This window comes from Eumetopias jubatus, unplaced genomic scaffold (assembly GCF_037043125.1).
Source record: "Eumetopias jubatus isolate StellerSeaLion01/CBP00866 unplaced genomic scaffold, mEumJub1_p1.0 scaffold_5, whole genome shotgun sequence".
NCBI lineage: Eukaryota > Metazoa > Chordata > Mammalia > Carnivora > Otariidae > Eumetopias > Eumetopias jubatus.
In genome coordinates this window covers 140,638,743-140,664,441 of record NW_028274811.1, presented here as the reverse complement: position 1 = coordinate 140,664,441, position 25,699 = coordinate 140,638,743, and the positions used below count along the sequence as shown (strand labels likewise).

Genomic DNA, 25,699 nt, shown 5'->3' with positions numbered 1-25,699 from the left:
AAGAGAGCAACACCACACCCCTGACCCCTATCATTCTTCTACATCTAATCCTCGTTGCTCCTATTTCTCTATTGGGTCCGTTTTCCTCCGTCCTTGCTAAGAATGAGAACACAGCCACCATTCCCTCCAATAATCACTCCTCATAGGCTTGGACCCTTTCTTAACTGACAGTTCCCATCAAATACAAAGTTCTGTAAGTCTCTGTCCAGGGTCAGAAAGCTCTTTCTGTAAAAGGCCGGAGAGTAAATATTTTAGGTCTAAGTTCCCTATGAGGAAAAAGCCAAGGGAGGGAAGGAGGCGGGAGGCATCCTACCTGTTTTGAAGGACACTTGGGCCCCACCAGCAGTGATAAATTCTATGTTCCCAAGATGTAACACACCAGCAAGCAACCTCAAAACCTCCCAAACTTCTTCTTTGCTGAACTGCATCACTTCCATCGCCGTCTGAAAGAAAATCAATGTATTTAAGTTTTTGTTGTTTTTCTTCCATAGTAAAGAAAATGAAAAACCCATTACTCAGTAAAATTGTTAGGTATTGTTCTAAAGGCAAGAAAACAAGAAATAGATTCATGACCTCTCACTTTTAAATGATAAAGCCTTTGCACAGGCACCCATAAAAGAATGTGATATTAAGGAAGAACTGTACAATGTGGAGATCACCCAATCGATGACATAAAATGAGATATCTGCCTTACTAGGTACAAGTCTGCCAGGGACACCACAGAAGAATTACCTAAGAGAGTCACAGTAATGATGGTGAAAAAGAAATGCTTTTTCTGTAGATCCTGAAGCATAATGGAATATTTATTTTCTTGCACATAAGTTGGTGGGGAAGGGTAAGGCTTCATGGGACCGCTCCAGTGTACATTTCAGGGCTTTTCCTTAATGGCTAAATGCAGCAGGAACTCAAGTCAGAGGAATAAAACTCTCTATTAGGAACTCTGTAGATAGAGTCTCTGCTCCTTTTATAATAGATATTGATGGATTAGATGAATGGATTCAGATCAGTCTTCCCTAGACATTCATCACATCTCTCTTTAATTTCTCCAAAGAACTTTTAAAGATCTTGTCTTGGCCCCTCTATAGGAAATGGAAGTTAATATAATGCTGTTTGGGGGAAAATAAAAATAAACAAGCCCTAAGGGAGAGGAGGTTTGTTCCCAAATACAAGTATCTAAACAACTGAAGTCAAGTATCATCTGAATCACATCGAAGATCTGCTCATTTTCTATTGTGATTGATAGATTGATTGATTGATTTCAGAGATGCGGGTGCAGCGGGGAGAGGGAAAGAGAGAATCTTAAGCAGACTCCGCGCCTAACATGGAGCCTGACACGGGGCTGGATCTCAGGACCCTGAGATCATGACCTGGGCAGAAATCAAGAGCTGGACGCTTAATGCTTAACCAACTCGAGCCACCCAGGTGCCCCTCTATTATGATTTAGAAGCCATACTCTTGTCAAGAAAAAAGCATCCCTCTCCCCCAACTGAGGACAGAATTGTTGGCAATACTGATGAAAATGACCTACCAAGAGCACGTGGGCGCACAATGCAATAATCGTGACAATGACAATCACTTCAGGGGATTAGGAAGGAAACTGAGCACCACTGTGAAGCAGTAGAAATTGTAAAAGGAAACAAATGGAGATTTAAAACGTGAAAAGTTTTAACTTCTTTACAAGGAAAAAACAAAGTTGAAACAAAAGGCAAAAACAATAGGCAGGACAACAATTTAAAAATTATAAGGGAAGGAGCAACAGCTTAGCCATAATAAAAAAGATATGAACAACAAAAATAAAATAGACATTTCTTATAGGAGCATATGCAAATCCTTCCTAGAAATCAAACATGTACTAATCAAAGAAAATCTGAGCTCGCTTCTATTAAATTAGCAAAAAACTTGTGACTGATAAACCTAAAATTGGTGAAACTGGGACATTTATGCACTGATCATTGGTGCCATACATTAATATAATCTTTTTGGAAAACAAGATTATATGACAGTATTGTGCTGGCCGCAGATGTACATAAACTTACAATGTTCAGAGAGGTTCAGTAACTTTCACAGGGTTGCACAACCAATATTCAAAGTCAGGCCCAATGAACCCAAAGTCCACAAACTTATTATCCAGCCAATGTTATTACTTTCTAAAGATATAAAAAGAAAAAAAGCAATCTCTTATATAATCTTCCATAACTTATATGCTGGAAATTAATTCCAAGGAAAATCTCAACAGAAAAAGGAAGTTCTATAAAATATTCACTGCAGTGTTATATTAACATGTTGAGAAAAAATTCTAACTATCCTATAATCAGACAAGTCAAATACAGCAATAGTTGAGAACGGTTCAATAGTTTAGAATAATGTGTACTTTTTAAAGGAAATTATGATCATCCAGAAACATGATTTATGATAGCTTTATGTAAAAAGTTTAAAATTATATTTTTGTGGGGTGCCTGGCTGGTCGCTAAAGCATGGGACTCTTAATCTTGGGGTGATGAGTTCAAGCCCCAGGGTGGGTGTAGAAATTACTTAAAAAAAAAACAAAACCACATTATCAGTAAATTTTTTAAAAATTGTATTTTTGCAACTTTTTTTTTTAAAGTAATCTCTACACTCAATGTGGGACTCGAATTTACAACCTGGAGATCAACAGTCAGATGCTCTACCAAATGAGCCAGCCAGGTACCCCATAAAGAAAACCACGCTGGGAATTAAACATACTGTATTGAAAATAGCTGCAATGTTAGCGTTGGTAAACTCACAAACATTATGTTCCATCATGTCTTTTAATGTTTTGACAATATTTTTACAATAACGGTACAATATTTTTACAATATTAATGGGTGATTGGATAAACAAATTGCTGCCTATTCAATGGAATATCACTCACTAGAAAAGGGAATGAACTGTGTTATGTATGATGTAGATGAGTAAAAGGACCTAGACAGGAGAATACCCTCTGTATGATTTCACTTACAAGAACCTCTAGAAGAGACAAATCTACTGATTTATGCCTGAAAACAGATAAGTGGTTTCCCAGGAGTAGGGTGGCTGGGAAGGGCCAAGGAACTTTTGGAGTAAAGAATCACCCTTTAGGGAGCCGAACCATGAGAGATGATGGACTCTGAAAAACAAACTGAGGGTTCTAGAGGGGAGGGAGTTGGGAGGATGGGTTAGCCTGGTGATGGGTATTAAAGAGGGCATGTTCTGCATGGAGCACTGGGTGTTATACACAAACAATGAACCATGGAACACTGCATCAAAAACTAATGATGTAATGTATGGTGATTAACATAACAATAAAAATTAAAAAAACAATAAACAGAGGCTTTACTAAGAAAAAAAGAAAAAAGAATCACCCTTTATTTTGATTGTGGTTGTGGGTACATGGGTGAGTAAATTCAAAATCCATTAAAATGTATACTTTAAATGGTAGCATTTTATTATATGTACATGGCCTTTCAATAAATCTGATTACAAATAATAAAAATACCATGAATTACTTAATCAGGTGTTTGAAGACTCATTTCATTGGTTCAAGCAGAAATTGACACAAAGAATAAGAACTATTAGTCGAGTGCTTATCTATTAAAAAAACCATATGGAAAAATATTTGTTCAAATTTACTTATTCTAAAAGTTAAAAGTAAAGAAAGGTAGTTAAGAAATACAGAATAATTTCTTATTCTCAAGACACTTAAAATAGCAGTAAGGACCAAATCAAACAGCAAAATAATTATAAAGCACCTGCGCTGTACAAAAGTTAATACTTTCCCTCTCTATGATTCAAGTTTTCCTCCTATAAGGCATATTCAACACTAACTTATAAAAAAATTCTTAGATCATAGAAATGAAATCCTTTACTGTTTAAGTCAACTACCTGGACTTTATAAACACTAAAAGGAAATAAGACAAAAAAAAAATAAGTTTGCTGTAGCAGAAAATGTCAAGCTATCAAATGAAAAATATCAAGAGATGCCCAATGAAAATGTTCTTGGCTAAGTTCTTAAAATACATACCGAAGTCATATACGGAGATAGAAAGCAAATAAAACGTGCTTACTGTGTTAATAAATTTGACTACTTTCAATCTAACTCTAAGTGAATTAGAAGCGTGGTGATTAGTAATTGCATTAATCATTCTGCGGGGTAATTTAATGGCTGCCCCCAGTTGGCAGCAGCGTGGGCATGCGTGCTGGAACCGCCAGTAAGAGCCTCTACTTACTGTGCCCTACTGTCCTGTTTACAGTCTCTCCGGTTGCAGTCTCCACCCCCCTTCGGCAAGAGTAGCCACTTTAAAGTTTATTATCATTACCTTATTTTCTCAACGATAAGGCTGGGAAATTCTCTGTATAGTTCAGAAGCACTAAACAGCAATTTAGTTATAATAAAACTGGCACAAAGTTAAAATATTTTCAATAAAGTCCTTATTAAGCACATAAAAAAAAATATAGGTGTTTGGGAAAGTGAGGGTGGGCAGTGGGGGAAGAAGAGGGATGACAAATATGGGATCTGGTCCCAATCGTGAAGGACCAAAGGAGGCCAGGCTCATGGCACTAGAAAGTAATAGAAAGGAGGGGCAAATTTCATGTGCTTTACTGCCAGAAGGTACATCTGCTTAGGGTCTCAGGCAGTTGGCTGTGAGGTGTAGAGGTACCATTCAAGGCAAAGGGACCACAGATGAATCTTGAACAAATGGTGTCACTGAAACAGTGGAAGGGGAGGCTATTCTGGGCATAGTAAATTGCAAGTAAGCAATCTGATAATAATTTATTATGCAATGTGATATCAGGCAATATTCTGTTACTTTATAATATAAAATTTGCTTATGCTCCCAAGTTCACCACCACCAAAAGACATTGATGTTTCCATGCTTGGCAAAACTGAGGTTTTAACGTCCGTCCTTTAAGTCTTAATGAAATCTGACTCATGTGGAATGAATTCATGCATACATACACATGGGCTCATACCATTAAAAACCCATGGATATACCCAGTAAGGCTGATAAGGTCCAGAAACCCCAGTCCTGGTCCACAGCCAGGAAGGCTATAAACATTCAACATTTATGGAGTAAGAGAATCTGAAAAGATTATCACCCAAAGACTCCTGCTACTTCACGCACATTTCATCAGCCACCATTCTGGCGGGTCAGATGCAGACAAATTAGTTGCTCCTATTGACTTGAAATTTCTCGGGCAATTTGAAAGGCTGCATAAAAACATGGCTATAAAATTTAGCATACATTCACAGAGTCTGCACCAGGAAAAACCAGGTCCTCTAAAGCTGCCCGGGATACTTAACAGGCACTTATTTATATTAATGTCAAGTGGTGGCAATAATGAACTCTAAAAATACAGAAAGCAAATTCTTAATAAAATAAGCAAAATTCTTAGAAGAAGTATACAAGAGTATACTGACATTGAAGTTGATAAAAAGACTCATTTTTTTAGCAGCTAAAAATGACATTTGCATACATAATTCACAGAAATAATTTCTATGAACATTTCAACATATTCTGCAAACAAATATCCTTCACCCTTAATGGAATGTGGTCCCTTTCCTCCCTTTGATTCCAAAACCTCTGGGGAAAGCAGCTTTATGAAACTGAAATATGAAGATACAAATTTAAGTGATTTTGGAGGAAAATACTGAGAGACAAATTACATTAAAAGCAGCTGTACAATATGATTCAATCTTTTTTCCTTCTTCAGCAGAATACTGGGGTTATATGTAGCTTATTTACTGCAATCTCCTTGGTGCCTACAACAGTGCCTGGCACATAGCAGGTGCTCAAACATGTTGAATATATAAAACTGACTTCAGCCTGAAGAGTTCAGTGTCTCTTTTTCACCATTCCTGTGTCACTCCTGGTTACAGAGTACTGCATAAGGCAGAACAATGGGCTGGCTGGTATTGACAGGATACTTTTGATTGTAGAAATTGCAATTTTAGGAATGTAATCATAATTATATAATCATTAAAGCTGATACAGTCACTGTAAATATATGATAACACAGAATGATAAAATAAAATCCTAGAATTCTGCCTCATGAGATAACATATTTGGTTTATTTTTTGTCCCAGCCTTTTTTCTGCATATAATTACTATTATCAATTATCCTAAATTATACATAAAATGCTTTTTTAAATAAAAGATTATCAAGTGTTGCAGCTTATCTTCCTCAATTATAAAATAAGCATGTTTTCCCATATAATTAAATATATTTGAGCATATGTTTTGCTTGCTCTAATGGACCTAATTTTATGGCTATAACATTATTTAAGCTAATCCTCTATTTGTGGTTCTTGTGGCTTAAGGTAAAGGGAGAAAAAAAAAATGGAGAAAAATCTTACTTTTTATAGGAGAGTGTTTTTCCTCCTTTCTGAAAAGGTGCACATTTTTCTTTTCTGACTGTATTGCTTAGAACTTCCAGAAAGTTAAATAATAATAAAAACTACATGTTTCTGATTTTAATAGATAGCAGCTAGGTTTTCATTGCCATTTCTAATAGGTTGACACCAAAAAGTAATCACAAAGTAAATATTTAAATAATTTAAACTTGTAAGCTTGTTGTCTGTATCAATTTCATGTACAAATTTTCTTCTCTTCTCAATGATACCTTTTCAATGTTAAGATGAGATTTTAAATGCTAAAACCTACTCTTTCAATTTAATAATAAAAGCTAGCAATCAATGAGAGCAGGGCGAGCCCCAAAAGTCTACCTGTAGGCTAGCAAAAGGCACAAACAATTCTGATTCAGAAAATGAAGGCCCAAGAGGAAAGCAGAGGAAAGCCTGCAGAGTAACTTCTCCAGGGCTTTCAGGACAAGGGGAGGACCTGATACTCAGCGCACCCTAGTGGCCAGCAAGCTAATGAGTAGGAGAACTGCTTTTTAGACAGTTAGGGAGTCTGTCTCCTGCCACAAACAACGTCCTTCTATCACAAAGCATTGTTCTCCAGCTTCAAGGGGGGGAAAAAAAGGAAAAAAAATTCTGTCCTCCTTTGCCCTTTTCATCAAAAATAAGAATGAGTTTTCATATTTATTCTAACAGACAGTAAAGACAAAAACAATACTAAACAAACTGAGAAGAGAGAAAGTCTGAGTAGTAATAGAAATCCAGGGGCAAAATAAAATTGGGAAGGAAAATTTAAAATACTTAAACATTTCATAAAATCCAACTCTCAGGGCCAATTCTCATGCTGTCCAGGGTATACAGCAAAAGGTGCTGTCAACAGGGGCTTTTTTGTTAACAGTTTCAAGGAAGGAGATTTGGCGAGAGAAACCCCTCTTCATTATAAATGACAGAATAAAAGGGAGACAGAGGGGGAGAGGGTCATATCATAGCCAATCCTGTTCTTAATTTCAATTTAAGATGTGGAAAATGATGTATGATACATATCCACTTAAAAAAAAAAAGACCCTGATTTTATTCCACAAGGCATTTTTACGAACAATCTAGAAGAATAAAAGGGGACACTGAAGAGAGGACTGTTGACAACTATAAAGCAAAGAACCTGACTGACACATCTGGGCTGTACCAGAAGCTGGTACCACCTGCCTGCCTTGTGGGTTAGAGTCTGGGATTTGGAGTTAAGACTCTTTCCACACCGGCTCTATCTAGTACTGTGTGTGGTTAGGCTGGACACCAACCTCTCTGAGTTGTAGAGTGTAGCCAATCAGGGATCCTACCGTCACAGTATTGTTAAGAACAACGAGAGAGATGGCCCATTTGAGCCCATATAACAAGCGGTCAGTGTCAGTTGCATTTATGATGAGGAATCAACCCTAGATCCACCGTATCCAACTGTTGTAGTAATGACTCTGGCAAAGGAACGAAGACTGCATTGGCAAAATCTACTGGCCATTCGCATCGGATGTGGCTATTAATAAAGCTCGATGACCAGGGTTCCTAAATGTTGTCACCTTATAACAAAGTCCTTGTGATAACAGAAAACTAGAAGAGGCCACACGTAATCGACACCGCAGAGCTGTAAGGTGACTACTGTTCTTGTGGTCAGAATTGGTTGTCAGAATCAGGCCAGGAGACTCAGACAAGATCCTTAATAGTCACCTGGTCTAATGGTTGACAGATTTGGTTTTAACTGTAGACACTGTTATAAACAAATAAATAAATAAATAGCTCAAAAAAGATTGGCATGTTCCAGTGCCAACCCTATATTTTTTTTTTCATACAGTTCCAAGTCAATTCCCCATCTGTCCTGAATGCCACAGATATTCATCCACCTTCTAAAGAAAGAGGATTCTCTTCCAATCTGGAACATTCTTTATCATGACTTGGAACAAAAAGGAAGTACCTATTCTCAGTACAGCGGTGCAAATGTAATTACCTCTATTTTCATTAAAAAAATTTTTTTGACATTCTTTCCTGGTTTGTTGAAGATTAGTTGACCATAGAGTTGAGGGTCCATTCATAAAAAAAAATTTTTTTTGAAACAGGAAATGAAATGTCACTTTTTTTTTTTAGGGGGTTGTCACTCTTAATAAAGGTAAAATAAGAAAGTAACTTACAATCACTTCCCTAAAGGACTCCTGGTCACTGATTGTCTTGTCTTCTATACATCCAGACTGACTCAAATAGTGATAGTTTTCTGGCACAGATAAATAAAATTCTTCTGCAAAAAGACAAAGAAAATAATAAAATCAGTATTTGGCCAGGATAAGACAGAATCCAAAAGAGTTCTCACTTTGTAACTTTAAAAAAATAAAGTATATAAATAATTCTATGCTAATAGTCTCCTATTAATATAAAAAAAAGTTCTCTCTTAATCATCATTTAGAGAAAATAAAAAGGACTTAATCAGGGCTCAGTAGGTTAAGCCTCCAACTCTTGATTATGCTCACTAAAAGGTCAATAAATAAAAATAAAAATAAAGAATTTAATTAAATGAGATAGCATGATAGAAAATGTTCTTGAAAAACTGATAAGGATCCTGTTTTATTTTCCCTTAAAAATCAAATGTTTAGAAATTAGCTTTATTTGGGTATGGTTTATTTTTATTTATTTATTTTTTAAAGATTTTATTTCACAGAAAGACACAGCGAGAAAGGGAACACAAGCAGGGGGAGGGGGAGCGGGAGAGGGAGAAGCAGGCTTCCCGTGGAGCAGGGAGCCCGATGCGGGGCTTGATCCCAGGACCCTGGGACTATGACCTGAGCTGAAGGCAGACACCTAACGACTTAGCCACACAGGCGCCCCAATTTGGGTATGGTTTAAAAGTAAACCAGTTACAATATGCATCATACCTTTTTTTTCATAAATAGTCTATAAATTAGAAAAGTACCAAGATCCCCAAAACAAAAAATTTAATATTTCTCTATTGACGATCTTCCCTCTACATTAGTTGGCTCTAAAATGGACTCAACATCTTTCGGTATTCTCATACATTTCGTTTCAATTGATGGAATACAAACAAAACCCAAACAGATGAATTACTGACAGCTTTTCAAGGGAAAACCAGTTGCTAATCCATATATTTCTGTGCCAGTGTCCCATTCACTCACCTCTCTGTTCATGTTCTAGCCCTGCCAGCAGTGCATAGAATATGTGATAATTCCTTTCCCCGGGGTTTTGCCTTACTACTCGGTTCTGTGGGGATAAATCAGATTTCATCTGAGATGTTTCCTTCATTTAATTAACACAAACCAACAATTTCCAAAAATAATTTTTGAAGAAAATGTGAATTAAATCATGTTTACTTACTTTTTCTAATAAATCTTCATGTGAAAAGCAATGGCCAGTCAAGGAACAAAACCAGGATATGACATGCTCAATTAGGCTTTAATTTTCTATTCTTTGTCACCCAAATAATTGCAAATCCCTGTTCCTTTGACACTGTGACTTCCAGTGCCAAGAGATGAGCCAACAAAGCATAGACTAGTTCATCTAAATCCAATTTCAAACGGGACACATGGTGTCCTAGGAGGTGCCAAACTATTTGACAAAATTGATCTCAAACAACAAACACTTGATGCTTGATGATGAATCCAATTTTCCAGATTACAAACATGATAGAATTTCCCAGAAGAAAAACGGTTATCTCCTAGGATAGTTAATAGGTCAAACATAGTAATATTAAGCAATAACTGAAATGTTTCACATTACCTGTCCTTACGATAACCAAGAGCAGTTTGTACTTAGAGAGTCAAATACTAAAGACAAGACCGAAATGAAACAGGATACAATCTACAATTCTCCCGCCCTGAATATTTCCCTTCTGGCAGATGTGCAGCTGAACGAACTTCCCAAAGCGACTGGAGTTGTTGTTGTACACGGTCTTAGCATTGCCGAAAGCTTCCATGATGGGGCTGTGAAAGACATGAGGACACTCTCCAGTTATAAAATACCTAAGTCATGAGATGTCAATTCCAGTAGGGGAGATATATCAATAACATTGTAATCACTACGTACGGTGACAGATGGTCACTAGACTTATTGTGGGGGTCATTTCACCATGTGCAAAAATAGCTCATCCCTATGATGTATACCTGAAGCTAATAGGACACTGTGTGTTATTATACTTCAATAAAAAAATTAATCAAAAAAAAAGTGAGGACAGCAGCGAGTATTAATTAGGGGAGATCTAAAATCAGCAAGAGCGTTCCTCACAAATGTCAAAATATATAATTGCCAAGAAAAATCTGAAATCAAAAGGACCTATGGTGACTATGTTTGTTTACAGAAGAGTCACATTTTCAAAGCACTTGCTGAATGGGTTTATAATCCATATCCACTTTGAATGAGTGCTCTTAGGGCTCGGTGTGCAGGCAGAGGATGCTACAGAGTCCAGGCAACCACAGAGGCTTGTCCTTGTGCAAATTAGCCTGGGCTTATATACACAAGCCAGGGATTGTACAGAAAAAGACCCCTCTTAAATTTCAGCAACTGAAAAAGACCCAGTCCTGGGAATTTCACCCGTTTGTTGTCTGTCCGGGGGCAACTCATTTATAAGTGATTTCTTTGGGTCTTCCCCAACTGTAAGATGGGGTCAGACAAATTAGGGGGTGGCAAAGATTTCTGTAAAGAACCAGATAATAGATATTTTAGGCTTTGTGGGCCATGTGTTCTCGGTTACAACCCACTTGGCTCTGCCACTGTAGTTTAAAAGCAGCTGTAAACAAGATATAAACAAATGAGTGTGTCTGTGTTCCAATAAAACTTTATTTACAAAAAGAGGCTGCAGAAAGATGACAAAGTTCTGCAGACGGATGGTTTTCGATGATTGCACAACAGTGTGAATGTACTTAATGCCACTAAGGTGCACGCTGAAAAAAACGTTTAAAATTATAAATTTTATGTTATATATATTTCATGACAATTGGAAAAAAGTGTATGAATGCTAAAACAAAACCAGGCTACAGGTTATGGGCATCTGGCTATAGTTTGCTGACTTCTAGACAAAATTCTAAATAACAAGATCTATAAGGTCTTTATTGGTTCTAAAATCTTATAAGGCACAAATCAGACATCGGGCCAATACATATTCAAATTAAGAATTCAGATGATACCTCACCACACAGCCCTCTTTCAAAGTTCTGAGGCTCACTGCCATCAGATGTACCACTGATCTTCTGCCACGTGAGAGGCTTTAAAAAAATGCCATCTTGCCAACATGGTGCCTCCAAAGGGCTGGAAGACTAGCAGAGGCTCCCTCACTTCTGTGCTAAGGTCTCTGTTACACACTGGCCAGAGGCTGAAATTTCTGCTCATAACAAGGCCTCCAAAAAATGAGTCAGGGTCTCGCTAGTTAGAGGAGGCTGCAGAATATTCCTCAGAATCACTCACTCACCAATTCAAACCTGGCCCAGTAGGGGGCCGGGGTAGGGTGAGGATCAGGAATGGTGGCTCGGGTTGTTAGAAATTGCTGTGTCCATGCTGGGACTTTTCCTTTGAGGAATTGTAAAAAGAGAAAAGAGACCAACTAATTAGAACTCGTCCTTAAATGAGCCACCCAGGGAGGACAGTGAATCCTAGTCATCGGAAATAAGGAGCATGACGAAGAAATACCTGCTTTCAAGAATAGCTTGTTCAACACAGGATGTCTTCTCCTTTAAGGACAATTCCAAAGACTGTTGACTGATGACTGATAAAAACTTGAGGATCAATTTGGTGCTTTCGGTTTTACCTGCCCCACTTTCACCGCTGAAAAACAAAATGCGCAAGCTTGTTCAAATTAGAAAAAGAAAAGAAAAAGAAAAAAAAAGAAAAGAAACCCAGTTTGACCAACATCACTCCCTTTGAAAGGTGGGAAAACAGAGGTCGAAATGCCTGTCCCGCAGGTCAAGTTAAAGGGCAGTAAAAGCAAGTTCTCCTTCTGGCCACACCCTTTCTGCTATTATGAAAGCCTCTCGGACGTCAGAGGTCAACAGAATCACCTTCACTAAGTTGAGAGGATGGACATGCCTTCCATGGGAGGGAAGCCTGGCACAGGCAGGGATCTTTGTTTTGTTCGCTAGAGTATCCAGACATCTCCACAGGGCCCGGCTGCTGAGAAGGACTTGCTAAATACTTGTTAAAGGAACGAGCACACTAACAGCATCGTTCTGGGAAATGGAAAGCAGGCAAATAGGCTTAAAAATGCAATTATTCGTAAATATGACTGAAGGGACAAGGGAATGACCCCACAGGTCCTCGACCCACCACACGGAAACATTTTATTTCATACTAATACTCAGAGGGAGGCAGCGGCTAAGCCTCCGTGTCCAGAATGTAACACCAGGTCTGACGTCCTGCAGAGATCACACTTCAGTGACAGTTGAGGGAAAGTGAACAAAGCCATGCAGGGGGAGGGGGGGCCAGTGAGAGAAGTAAATCAGGTTCAAGTCTCACCTGAACAGAATGGCAAACGTGAGCCACAAAAAGAGAAAGGGAAGGATTTGGGCACAAGAGCCAGATGAGCTTGGGAAGACCACGAGCGGGCGGGACTCCGGCTAGGCCAGCAGCCCTGAGATCAGAGGTGGTGGAGAAGGAAAGCAGAGAGGATTGAGTTTGATGGCCCAGAGGCAACCGCAGGAGACAGAAGGCGGAGACTGAGCTCAACAGGGTGGCCTGGGAAGAACATGGCTCTGGAGGTCATGTTCTGGAAGGAGCGCAGGGGCCCCAGGAGAGCAGGTATTGTCTGGTGCCGGACGTGGACAAGAAGGCACAGGTCACAGATTTGGAAAGAGAAACTCAATTTTGTGTAAGATACCATTCTCGGTATTGTGGGGAGAACGGAAGTAGTAAAAGGCAGGGAACTTAAAAGAGAAGTAAAGTAAAGCTGTAGTAACAGGGGCACCTGGGTGGCTCAGTCAGTTAAGAGCCTGACTCTTGATTTTGGCTCAGGTCATAATCTCAAGGTCATGAGATAGAGCCTCACATCAGGCTCCATACTCAGTGTGGAGTCTGCCTGAGATTCTCTCTCTCCTTCTTCCTCTGCCCCTACCCCTGCTCACCCATGCACGCTCTCTCTAAATAAGTCTTAAAAAAAAAAAAAGGTGTAACAGAACAGCAATGCCAATGATATATCAAGGTAGCACCTTAATAATTGCTAAATGGGCAAGATACACAGATGAGCTCCATTTAGTCCTAAAAAAGCTGCCCTTGGTGAAGGTCACGATCTGGGAAGTTATGAAAGAGGAATTTTGCTGAAAACCTGGTAAATGATTAACCACATGTAACAAAGGAGAGGAAAGGACTGAGAGATGACACCAGCCCTGTCTGGCTGGGTGCTGCAGGCCCACGGGGAATCTACACCGGGCTAGGCTAATCTCAGTCATTCCATTCCCTCTGCAAATGACAGGGTTGGCCATGGGAAGGTGTGAGAACTGCAGCCAAGAGACTCCGCGTCAAGCAAGCTCAGGGCTCCTGCGGAGCTTTGCGTACACACAAGAGACACCAGGCAGAAACGTCCTCCTTGCTGCAGACAACCAATCCCTGGGAATCCACACCTGTCTTGAGATAATCAAGCAAAAGCCAAGAAAATCAGAGAAGGCCTAGCAGGAGTGGCTGAATTCACAGACCTGAAACCGCTCTGCCCTGTGTTATTGGAGTTAGAACAACTTCGGTTGGGTTTTCTGTTGTCAGCAACCAGAATCTTCCTAGTACAGAGTTTAGCACATATATTCATCTCCCTCACATCACTGGCACGTGCAAGGACCAGGATCTGGCACCCAGGGGGCATTCAGCAAGGACGCAGTGAATGAGTAACATAAACTAAGAAAAAACTGCAGGAAGAGATTTAGATAACTTTTTTTTTTAATCATTTATTTATCTGAGAGAGAGATAGAGAACAAGCAGGGGGGAGGGGTAGAGGGAGAAGCAGGGAGCCCAGCGCAGGACCTGATCCCAGGACCCTGGGATCATGATCTGAGCTGAAGGCAGATGCTTAATCGACTGAGCCACCCAGGTGCTCTAGTTCTTGATATTTAAAAAAATACATACATCTAGCCAGTTGTTGATTCAATTACGGTAAAACAAACAGAACTTAAAGGGCTACATTCTCTAGTTAAAAAACATGTGAAGCAGAAATAAGGTTACATGTTTCCCAAACCCACTTCTTTATCTTCCAGCACAAGGAAGTGGAAAACGTGTCAACCTCTCTGACAGCAATCAGTGGACAACAGGGACTCAACGTGGCCAGTCTGAACAGAAGGGCAGTTGAACTACGGAGCAAGAGAGATAGATATAGGCCACTTCTATGGTGGGTAAAAAACTGCCTTCTTCATGGTAATCTGGGCTCGAAATCCAAGGCTGCCACCTGGGTGCCCTGTGGGCTGGCACAGCTCTAAACAAAATGACATGTGGAATAGACTCAAGTCACTCGCCTTCCCCTGTGGGGCTGCAAAATGAGCAAGAAGTAAAGCATTCCTGTGTTATGCCCCTGAGATTTTGGGGGGCTGTTTGTTAACAGCAATTAGCCTACCTTAATAAATAGAACATGGCAAAGACACGATCACAGAGAATCTACTGTTCAAACTCCAAACCGGCAAGACTTGGTCAAGGAGAAGAAAATCCGGGACCCTCACTGCCATTCGCCAGCCATGGATATCAATCTACAGTGATCTGCAGCCATTTTTTCTCAATGTATCATACTGTCTTCAAGCTTTTTTTTTTTTTTTGAAGATTTTATTTATTTGACAGAGAAAGAGAGCATAAGCAGGGGGAGTGGCAGAGGGAGCAGGAGAAGCAGACTCTCTGCGGAGCATCGGGAGCCCCACCCCGCACCCCGAGATCATAACCTGAGCTGAAGGCAGACACTTAACTGACTGAGCCACCCAGGCACCCCTATTTAATGCTTGTTTTTTAAAATTTCTGGAACTCAAAAATAGAATCGGTTTGCTGTTTACTATGAGATTATGGGTTACTTTTGACATGCTGTTATAGTTTATCTTTGATTTTTAAACCAACAAAGGAGGTACCAAGCTCAAATCCATTATCAACTTAAATTGATATTTCACTGTATTCTATTTGGCTATTTAGTTGATTCCTGTCTTCATTGTTGATTACATTTTTTAAAGATTTTATTTATTTATTTGAGAGAGAGAGTTAGCGAGAGAGACAAGGGGGAGAAGGAGAAGCAGACTGACCTGAAACGAAGGTGGATGCTTCACCGACTGAGCCACCCAGGGCCCCCCCCCCCCCAAGCATAGTGTTCAAGTACATCTTTTTTGGATACAGAATTAAAACTTGAAACAAAAACAAAACACAGACACTCTGCAACAGTTCTCAAACTTGGCTGCACATTAGAATCACCTAATATGTTTCTAATCTGAACCTATAGGGGTAGAACTTCCTTGTATTTTTAAAAATTGTCCAGAGGATTCTACTCTGAAGCCAGGTTTGGGAACCACTACTCTTGAAAGCAGTTTCCACACAATTCAGATAGGACTGCTCCAGGGGGTAAGAAGTGGTGACTATCATGGGGCCGTGGAAGTGTTACATGAACAAGGCAAAGGATAAAGATAATAACTCACACATTGTTAAAACCCAGAAACATGCCAGATGTCAAGGTAACACGACTCTGCCGGCCATACACTTTTACGTAACCCTCCCCTTCCTCCCTCCTTTGCCTGCGACTTCAACGTTCCCCATGAAAACAGTTTACTGAAGGTCAAACCAATGTAATCTTCGAAGCAACGGAGAAAGAGCATCTGTGCAAATACCCCTTCCCTCCTTAAACATCTGTGAGCCTACTATGCGTCAGGCTGCACCAAGGGCTGTTAAAGCACTGATGTATAAAATGGGGCGGTCAGTCTGTCTGTGATCTAGAGGCACAAAGATCTCAAACAGAGTCACAGGTATCCCAGGCGATAAGAGAACTCATGATTTAGATGGAGGGTAAAGGTTCAGTAAAGACCTTTTTGTGGGGAGGGGATGGGAGGGGCCGACATTTAGACCAAAGCGTGAAAACGTGCACAGGAGTTAACTGGGTGGAAACTGAAGGGAGAGGGGGTAGACTCAGCAGGGGGACGCTGCTCCATGCCTTGGAGGAAGGAAAAGCAGCCTGCAAGGCTGAAGTCCGGGGAAATGCAGGGACGATGCTGGCGCCCCACTGAGAGGCCACTAGTTCTCTAGTTAAGTATGGGACTAGTTCTTTCGTTTATTTATAAGATTTATTATTCACTTGAGAGAGAAACAGAGTGTGCGTGTGAGAGAGCACGCGCATGAGTGGGAGGCGCAGGGGGAGAGGGAGAGGGAATCCCAAGCCGACTCCACGCTGAGCGCAGGGCTCTGTCTCACAAGCCTGAGATCATGACTGACTGAACCACCCAGGCGCTCAGGAACTAGTTAAATAGGGGAGTGGGGTGGCGAGGAAGATCATGAATCACACCCCCTGACATTTTCAAGTTACCCATCACTATAATGACAGATGTAACGTATGATATCCATGTTACAGGTGTGTGATATTGTGATTATTTATAATAAGGAATATATACTGCGTCTTCATCTTCCTTTCTGACACAGAGCTCCTAACACCCTCATTATTTCCTATATGAAGATAGCAATAAAGACTTCATTTGTTATGTTAATGAGGTGACTTTTGGAAAGCTCCTGTTGGCAGCTGCTTGCCAGGGGAACCGGCCACAGAATTAGAAGGTTGGGACTTTCAATTCCTTCCCCCCAACACTGACCTTTGGGGAGGGGAAAGGGGCTGGAAATTGAATTCAATACCAAGAGTCGATGATTCATTCAATCATGCCTATGTAATGAAGCCCACATAGAAATCCAAAAGGACAGGGGTGGGAGGTGCCGTTGAGAAAGCTTCCAGGTTGGTGAACACATGGAGGGAAGCCGAGGGCCCTTTCCCTATATCTTGCCCTATACATCTCTCCCAGCTCTTCCTGAGTTATATCCTTTTATAATAAACCAGTAATCTGTAAGTAAACTGGTTTCCCGAGTTCTGTGAGCCATTCTACCAAATTCATCGAAGTGTGTGTGTGGAGGGGGTGGGCCGGAACCTCCAATCTATGGCCCGTCCATCAGAAGCACAAGTAACAACTTGGACTTGTGATTGGCGTCTGAAGGGGGGGTTGGGGGGGACGTGGAGGGGGCAGTCTTGTAGGATGGAGCCCTTCACCTGTGGGATCTGGTATCATGTCTGGCAGAGAGTGCCAGAGGTGCGTTACCTGCCTGGTAATACGGAGACTATGACGGAGCCCATACGTTAGAGCACAATGATCTATGTAACCATGTACATACGTCCTTGCTAATCCTCATCCCAGAACTATAAAGCCAAAGTTAAGATGACAAACAAAAATAGAACACCCCCCCCAAATCCAAATGAACAGGGCTAATTTTAACCCACTGGTTAATGTCATTTTGCTCAAGCCGCAGAGCTCTTTGTACTGGGACGGCCTCACTCCTTGTGTGCGGAGCCTGGAGCCTGTCCTACCACGGGCAGTGTGCTGACTCATTTAATCCACCGCATTCCTTTCTTCTCGCCGCCCTAACACAGTAACTCATACGGCAATTATGATGTTATTCTACCTTGACTTACAGCAAACACAGCCCTTACATATCCAGTTCTACATTTTTCTCATTAGCCCATGGCAGTTAGAGTCCTAACCCTTGGCGCCAACATGATTGCAAACACAAACATGGGCTGCAGAGAACACATGTTCTTCTAGATGAACCCAAATGAGCTTATACTGTTAAAACAAAACAAAACAAACAAAACTATGAAAATGAAAAGGAGAAAGGAAAATAACCCAAAGCGCTGACAGGGGGCCTCCTCATAAGCCATATTAAAAGTTTTGAGATGTGTTCGTAGGCAGAATCAAAGTCACGAGGCCGTTTTCAAGCAGGAAACTGTCATGATCAGGTTCAAGTTTTTAAAGAATCACTCTGTGTGGAGTACGGAATGGAGTGAATGCATGGAAGGAGGCAAGACAGGAGGTGGGGAGACAGAGGTGAGGGTAGAAGGGTAGTGGGGGGGGGGGCAGCAGTGACACGAAGTGAGAGGCCTTGGGAAAAATGGGGGCAGGTACAGCTGATGGCCCTGGTCAGGACCGGGTCAGGAGGGTGGTAAGCAACAGGGAGGTGAAGGGAAGGGACTCCTGCAAACCCAGGGAGCTTGCTAGCGGGTTGATCTGAGCATCGCAACACAGGTGTGCACGTCTGTCACAACCCATAGAGCTGTCTACATGAGGTCAGTATGCTTTACTGTGTAGACTTCTATCTTCCTGGGGGCCAGGGGGCGGCATATAGAGGAGAAGAACTTCTAGTTCCAAGAAGGACTTCTTGATCTCAGGCTTGTGAGCTGGTAGGATGGAGAGTCCACTTGCTGAGAATGAGAACAGGAAAGGAGGAATACACTTCTGGGAGAAACTGAGCATGAATCTAGGACATGCCACCCTTGAGATGCCCAGGAGACATCTCTGTGATGGTACCTCAGAGCACTTGGACACATGTCTGGAACTCGGAGAAACCAGCCGGGCGGGGTTTGGGAGGGGTGCAGGGGTAGGCATCTTCTGCAGAGGGTTCTGCAGACCTCAGACCAGAGGGTTCTGCAGACCTCAGAGGGAGAGGCTGGGTGGAAGATGAGCAGGTGGAGGACGAGTGAGGAGCGCCCGGAGAACCAGGAAGAGATCCAGAATGATGGTGCACCATGGAGAGAGGAGGGACTACCTTCCATTTCCTAATGACCCTTGTTTTTCCAAGTATCTGTGTTTTGGCAAATGCTTCTGGGCCCTTCTTCCCTCTACACCAGCCATATTCCTACACAGTCTTTGACTCATAATCGCACATCACTTCCTCTATGAAGTATTGTCTGAATTCCTTCCTGAGGATCTACTACCACCTTCTCTGAGCAACCATGGACATATTTCCGTTATAACATTTGGCAGGTTGTACTGAGATTAGTTACATCAGTTTCTTCCCATCAGAGAAGAAGTTCCTAAAGGCAGTGACTGGGTTTTATTATTATTAATTTTTAGTTGCTAAAGTCTAGCACAGTAACCTGCCATATTACGTGAGCAAGAAGCCTGCTTCAAGTCCTATTCAGGTTGCTGCCCTTCTAATCCAGGATGCAAGTTTTGTTCACTGTTCCAATTTGATCATTTATAAATATATTCCTAGAAATAGAAGACTGAACATCTAATTATCCATCAGGTGGATAATCGATCCCTTTTTGGAGAACCAAAACATGCAAGGCAAAGCAAAGGTCCCAAATCCACAGTTGCTCTGTATATATATATATATATATATATATATATATATATATATATATATATATATGCTTGGACGGACAGCTGTTGAATGTTGGCCCTCTCCCAGACACTGTCCTGGGCAATGAGCTTCATAGTGAATTAGCCACACGCCTTACCTATCCTACAGATCTTAGAAGGTCACATACACCCAGACACGGTAATAAACTAAACCCCACTTGCCCAATCAATGTATGAGAAGCCCAAGTCAATGTAAAATGGACCAGATCAACCAAGATCAAATGCTGATCTTGCCAGTTAGATGAAAAAAAATTTCAAGTTTTAAACACGTTTTTAAAACCATAATACCATAAGCATTTGCTTAAATGTTGCACCAACAGGTAAAACAAGAGATTGGGGGAGCCGACAACCTTGAAAGTGAGACCAACACAAGAGGCTCGGATTAGAAGCCTAGAGACTTGGCATTGCCACCAAGTAGCTGGACCTCCCTTGAAGGGAGGGAAAAGAATTGATCTCTCAAGTCCTCCCTGATTCCAAACAGGCCTATTTTCTGGTTTTAAAGGTATTTGCATGAGAAAATGTCTTCAAAGTAGTAAAACACATTGTAACCACCAGGGGGCAGATCATGCCCGAGGAAATCTACAGTAACCTACAAGTTTTATTTTTAGACTCAATTTTCTCTAAATTCCCACAGCCCCAATCCCCACTTAAAAAAAAAAAAAAAAAAACTGCCAGAGAGATCTATTAAACAAGACACATTTTAATGAGAACTCTATTCTTAAAGACTCCGTTTCCTGAGTTAATTTAGATAAATTCAGTTACTCCGTTCACACGGGCATCACACAATGGGAGCTTTCTATTTGGGATCCACTCTCCCTCCACCTCCCACCTTGTTTTTAAATACCACAGTCTTTGGCATGAAAATGCCAACCCCTTTCCGTTTTATTACACATATACACACACACATGCACAATGACCTCATTTGATTTTCCTCTTTCTTCCTAAACTATTCTGTCTGGCAAGTGATATATGAGTCATCCTCTCATTTTTCCCATTGAAAGTAAGAAACAAGTAATTATCAATGGCAAATATTTAGGTACCTAAGTGTGGAATACAATTTGATCTTCTTAAAATAGATTAAGTTTTCTTTCTTCCTGTTAATCATATTAAATCATATTCTGTATGCTGAAATGGGGATCTTATATTCTAACTTCTGAGCTTTGGTGAAGTTCCCTGCAAGAGCCTACAAACAGTGCTTCCAGACGTAAGGCAAGTTTCTTGATTGGAAATGGGACCCTTGAAAGCCCCCCCCCCTTTTAAAATATATTAAATAGCTTCATTTTGACGAACTGCAAGTCATAATGACTCATTTACTTAACTACATAAATGGATAGCCTCTCTCTCCAAGTTATTTCCACAGCCCAGGACATTAGCACCATAAAAGTGATTAAGAAAAGAGCGTGTATCTGCCCAGATGCTTGCCTCCCCTTAAGGGGCAGAGAGAGAGGTACAATGAGAAAGGCAAAGTTCTGCCATTCTGTTCATGTAATTCTGATTTGCTGTAAAAGCAAGGACCCATGCACTAGCGTAATGGGCAAAAACTGTCAGTAAGAAGAATATAATCCCTAAAGCAGTTTTCTGTGTGTGGCACCGACAGATACTACTGAGCAGCCACATACATCAAAGGGCTGTTGGAAGGCTGATACCCGAATGAGATGATGCCTGAAAAGTTCCTGGCACAGTGTCCAAAACACACTAACCCTTCAGAAACCATTAGCGTCCTCATTTTCGAACAGGTGCCACACAGGACCCTCTATCTCCCAAATGTCCTCAGCTGGCAGGGGCTGCTCCCCTTCCCTGGGGTTTCAGTGAGGGACGTCCTCTGGCAGGTCTGCTCATACCTACACCCCACCCTTCCTCCCCCAGGAGCTGGGGTGGCTTCCCTGACAGGTGAACTGGGGGGAAGGACTGGTCCGCTCCTCACCGGCTGAGAACTGGTTTCCCACAGTGAGCATGGCCACCACTTACCTGCCTGCCTGCATCCGGATCAGGTGCTTTGGTCTAATCTGGGGCTTCGATGTCAGCCAGCCCGACTGGCTTCAAGTCTAAAGCTAACATATGGCTCTCCATCTGCCTTACTTCCACCGAATCAGAAACCCGGAGGGGTTCAAGAGGGTCTCATTTATCATCTCACCTAAATCCAAAATGCCTTGTCCTCTCCTCTTGAAATAATGTCATTATTTTGCCACAAGTTGGGACTAGAAAGTCACCTACAACAGAAGTCCAAATCTTTCCCACCACCCATTTTGGTACACTCCAGACTTTCAGTGACAGGCGGGCCCCCCCGGCCCCACGAGTGCAGGCCTGGGAGCGGGAATGAGGCAGGGCCTGGGGAGTCCACGGAAACTTCACGGAAAGTGAGGCTCAGCACATCTACTCTGGGTCCTAGCCACGGGCACTCTGAACGTCACGAGAACACGATTCTGGGATAAAGAACTAATAAGAAGATCCAACTGGATATCACTAGAATGTAAGTGATGAGGCCAATTCGAATCAGTTAATAAAAGGATTTTTTTTTTTTTTTTTTAAGAGAGAGAGCATGAGAGGGGGGTGAAGCAGTTAGGAGGAAAGAATCTCACACAGACTCTGCACTGAGCGTGGAGCCTGACGTGGGGCTCGATCTCACAACCCTGAGATCATGACCTGAGCCAAAATCAAGAGTCAGATACTTAACTGATTGATCCACCCAGGTGCCCCATAAAAGAAATATTTTTAAAGAAATATATTCCATTGCTTTTTTAGACAGCTCCTAGTGATAGGTTTCGATAGTGGGTCTTCTGGTAGTTTATTTTTTTATATTTGTTTATTTGAGAGACAGAGAGAATGAGAGTGCACACACAAGTTGGGGGAGAAGCAGAGGGAGAGAATCCCAAGCAGACTCCCCGCTGAGCGTGGAGCCTGACACGGGGCTCGATCCCACGACCTGACCTGAAATCAAGAGTCGGATGCTTAATGCTTAACCAACTTGAGTCACCCAGGTGCCCCTTCTGCTAGTTTAATAAAATTCAAAATCATTAAGATGCTTAAATTTGGGAAATTCTATGTAATCTTACTGAATTAGAGAAAAAAGATCTCTTGCTCAAATATACAAGCCTTCTCACTCTAGAATATATATAACATTTTAAATTTGAAAGAACTACACATTTTCTTGGAATAAACCAAAGAGTAATTAAGGCAAATTAAAAAAAAAAAAATGGAAGAATTATTCTGAGGCTAAGAGCCAACAAATGTGGTACCTCTTGCTTTTTTCTAAGTGAGTTTGGCTCTTTTGAAAGCTGTACTTACCAAGCTATTCGAAATAGAAAACTCCATCTGAGAAATTTAGGTACTTAGGAAAAACTTTTCTCATTAACCTCCTAAGCAGGTTTTGGGTCCTGGGGGCTGGCTGGGTTGAACGGCCAGTGGTGGGCTTCTGACACCAGCTTCCCGAGTGGCCCCCTTGCCAGCCCTCCGCCAGCCTCCCGGCTGACCGGTTACCTGATGAGGACACACTGGTCATCGTGGCGTTTCCACAGGCATCGGTAGCACTCGTTGGCGACGGCAAAGACGTGGGGGGGGAGCTCCCCCAGGTGGCACTTGCTGTAGTGCTCCATGGTGGCTCGCTCATACAGCCCGGCGATGGTCTTGTAGGGGTTCACTGAGGCAATGATGGAGCCGATGTAGGTCTGCAAGCAGATGGGGCGGGGAGACAGAAGGACGCCGGGTTATACTCGGCATTGGTGGGCGGGGGGGGGGGGGGGGGGACGGGACTGTGCAGGACAAGGGCGCGTCGCCTCTGCTCACGCTGGGACAGAGACAGAAGAGGCTGGATACACTTCATGCTGTTCCACGCTCCAAAGGGGAAGGGCCAGCCACAGCTCCCCACAGCCCCACCTGTCTCGGACTTTAACAGAATCCACCTGAGTGTGCTTGAAGAGGACCGACAGGGCTCCCCTCTGCATACGTGTTTCCTATACCTTTTTGGTACAAAATCTTTTCATTCTGTACAAACAAATGGAACCATTTCAAAGAGGACTTGCAGTGACAGGTAAACCACAGAAAGATGGGGAAGCAGCCCAGGCCCAAATCCCTGTTCCCGGTGACCTCCTCATCCCGTCCCAGGTACAGAGGACTGTCCACTCCCCGTCTCCTTCTTCATCAGGTAGCTCTCAGGAATCAACAGGATTAAAGAAAGAACTAGAGCGACACCAAGGGGCTGGGGGAAAGAGGAACGGAGAGTTACTGTTTACCGGGTACAGAGCTTCTGTTCGGGATAGGAAGAAGATTCTAGAGACAGACTGTGGTTATAGTTACACAACACTGCAAATGTACTTAATGTACTGGACAGTACACTTAAAAATAGTCAAAATGGTAAATTTTATGTCATGTATCTTTAACCTTAACTTTTAAAACAGTAACAAGACCATTTTGAAAACACTAGGTGCCACATAAATGGTCTGGAACCGAGATGCCTGACCATCTTACCCTTCCGGAACAAAATCCAGGCCAGAAATTAAGCAAACTCTTCAGAGCAGCAAAGACTACAACTATTAACGTGTAAGGCCTGCTGCCTCATCCACATGGACCAAATTTGTTCACTTGAACTTCTGCAGGAAACGCTAACGGAGTTTGGTTACCAGGTTTCCAGGCTCAGACTTGATGGAAGTAGCAGAGCGGAGCGGTGGAGGCAGGCTGCGTAACCACCACCACCTTTGATGGCGCACATGCACTGTCCAGGTGCTTCATGGGAGTTATGGGTTGCACTCAGCCCTCCAAAATTCCTACATTGAAGCCTTAACCCCCAACACCTAGAAATGGGACCATATTTGGAGCTAGGGCCTCTAAGGAGATGATTACATTAAAATGAGGCTGTTCGGGTGAGCCCCAATCCAATCTAACTGCCGTCCTTTTAGAAGGAAATGTAGACACTCAAAGAAACACCAGAGATGTGTGTGCCTTGATAAAGACTGTCTGAGGACACAGTAAGATGGAAGCCATTTGCAAGCCAAGGATGGAGCCCACAGGAGAAGCCAACCCTGCCAACACCTTGACCTTGGACCTCTAGCCTTCAGAACTGTGAGAAAATCACTGTTTAAGCCACCCAGTCAGTGATATTTTGTTATGACCTCCCGAGCTGACCCACACAGGGGCCCTGACCCCTTCACACTCACAATAACCTAAGGAGCTTCCCAATATTACTAGCCCGACTTTTCAGAGGAGGAAACAGGCATGATGATGATGTCCTGTTCACCCACATAGCCAGGAAGTGGTAGTGGTGAGATTTGAACCTGAGCAACCCAAAGGCAGAGGCTTCTCTTCTTACATTCCTTGGCAAGGCACAACGATGCAGCATAGGGAAAGGAAAAGCAAGCAACGCTAGGCAGAAAGTCCAAACATCCTGAGAACATCTGTACCACATGGTGGCAATTTGTACTCATTTATATTCATGGTGACTGCCAGGAACATACAGCAAAGTATCATATGCTCCATGGAACGGTCTTCAAATGTAAGGAGGTTTACAATATATTTTAGAAATATTTGAACCAAAAAGGTTAAAAATGTAAGAGTTATTACCATATGACCAACGGTTCCTCTCCTAGATATATAACCAAAAGAATTAAAAACAAGTACAGCATTATTCACACTAGCCTAAAGGTCAAACAACCCAAATGTCAATTCCCCGATGGGCGGGTAAACAAGATGTGGTATGCCCATACAATGGACTATTATTCAGCCCCACAAAGCAATAAAGTACTGATGCGAGCTACTGTGGGGATGAACCTTGAGAACATTACACCAAGGTAAGGAAGCCAGACGCCAAAGTTCACGTATCCAGAAAAGGTAAATCCATACAGACAGATTGGTGGTAGTTACTATGGGCAGGGGGAGGAGGCAGGAATAGGGGGTGACTGCTTAGTGGATCTAGGTTTCCATTTGGGGTGATGAAAATACTTTGGAACTAGACAAGAGTGCTGATTGTACAACATTGTGA

The 25,699-nt window shown here is 42.0% G+C and overlaps 1 protein-coding gene across 1 annotated transcript in view; it reads right to left on the bottom strand.

The window, feature by feature from the left end:
* MYO10 (myosin X) overlaps positions 1-25,699 on the bottom strand; it is a 162,314-nt gene that overhangs the window by 79,641 nt on the left and 56,974 nt on the right. Inside the window, exons 4-10 of the mRNA XM_088023195.1 lie at positions 23,206-23,393; positions 12,029-12,163; positions 10,205-10,329; positions 9,725-9,738; positions 9,526-9,610; positions 8,533-8,636; positions 314-443 (exon numbers count right to left, since the gene is read on the bottom strand). Coding sequence (XP_087879321.1) covers positions 314-443; positions 8,533-8,636; positions 9,526-9,610; positions 9,725-9,738; positions 10,205-10,329; positions 12,029-12,163; positions 23,206-23,393 — 781 coding nt within the window. The remainder of the gene's footprint in view (positions 1-313; positions 444-8,532; positions 8,637-9,525; positions 9,611-9,724; positions 9,739-10,204; positions 10,330-12,028; positions 12,164-23,205; positions 23,394-25,699) is intronic.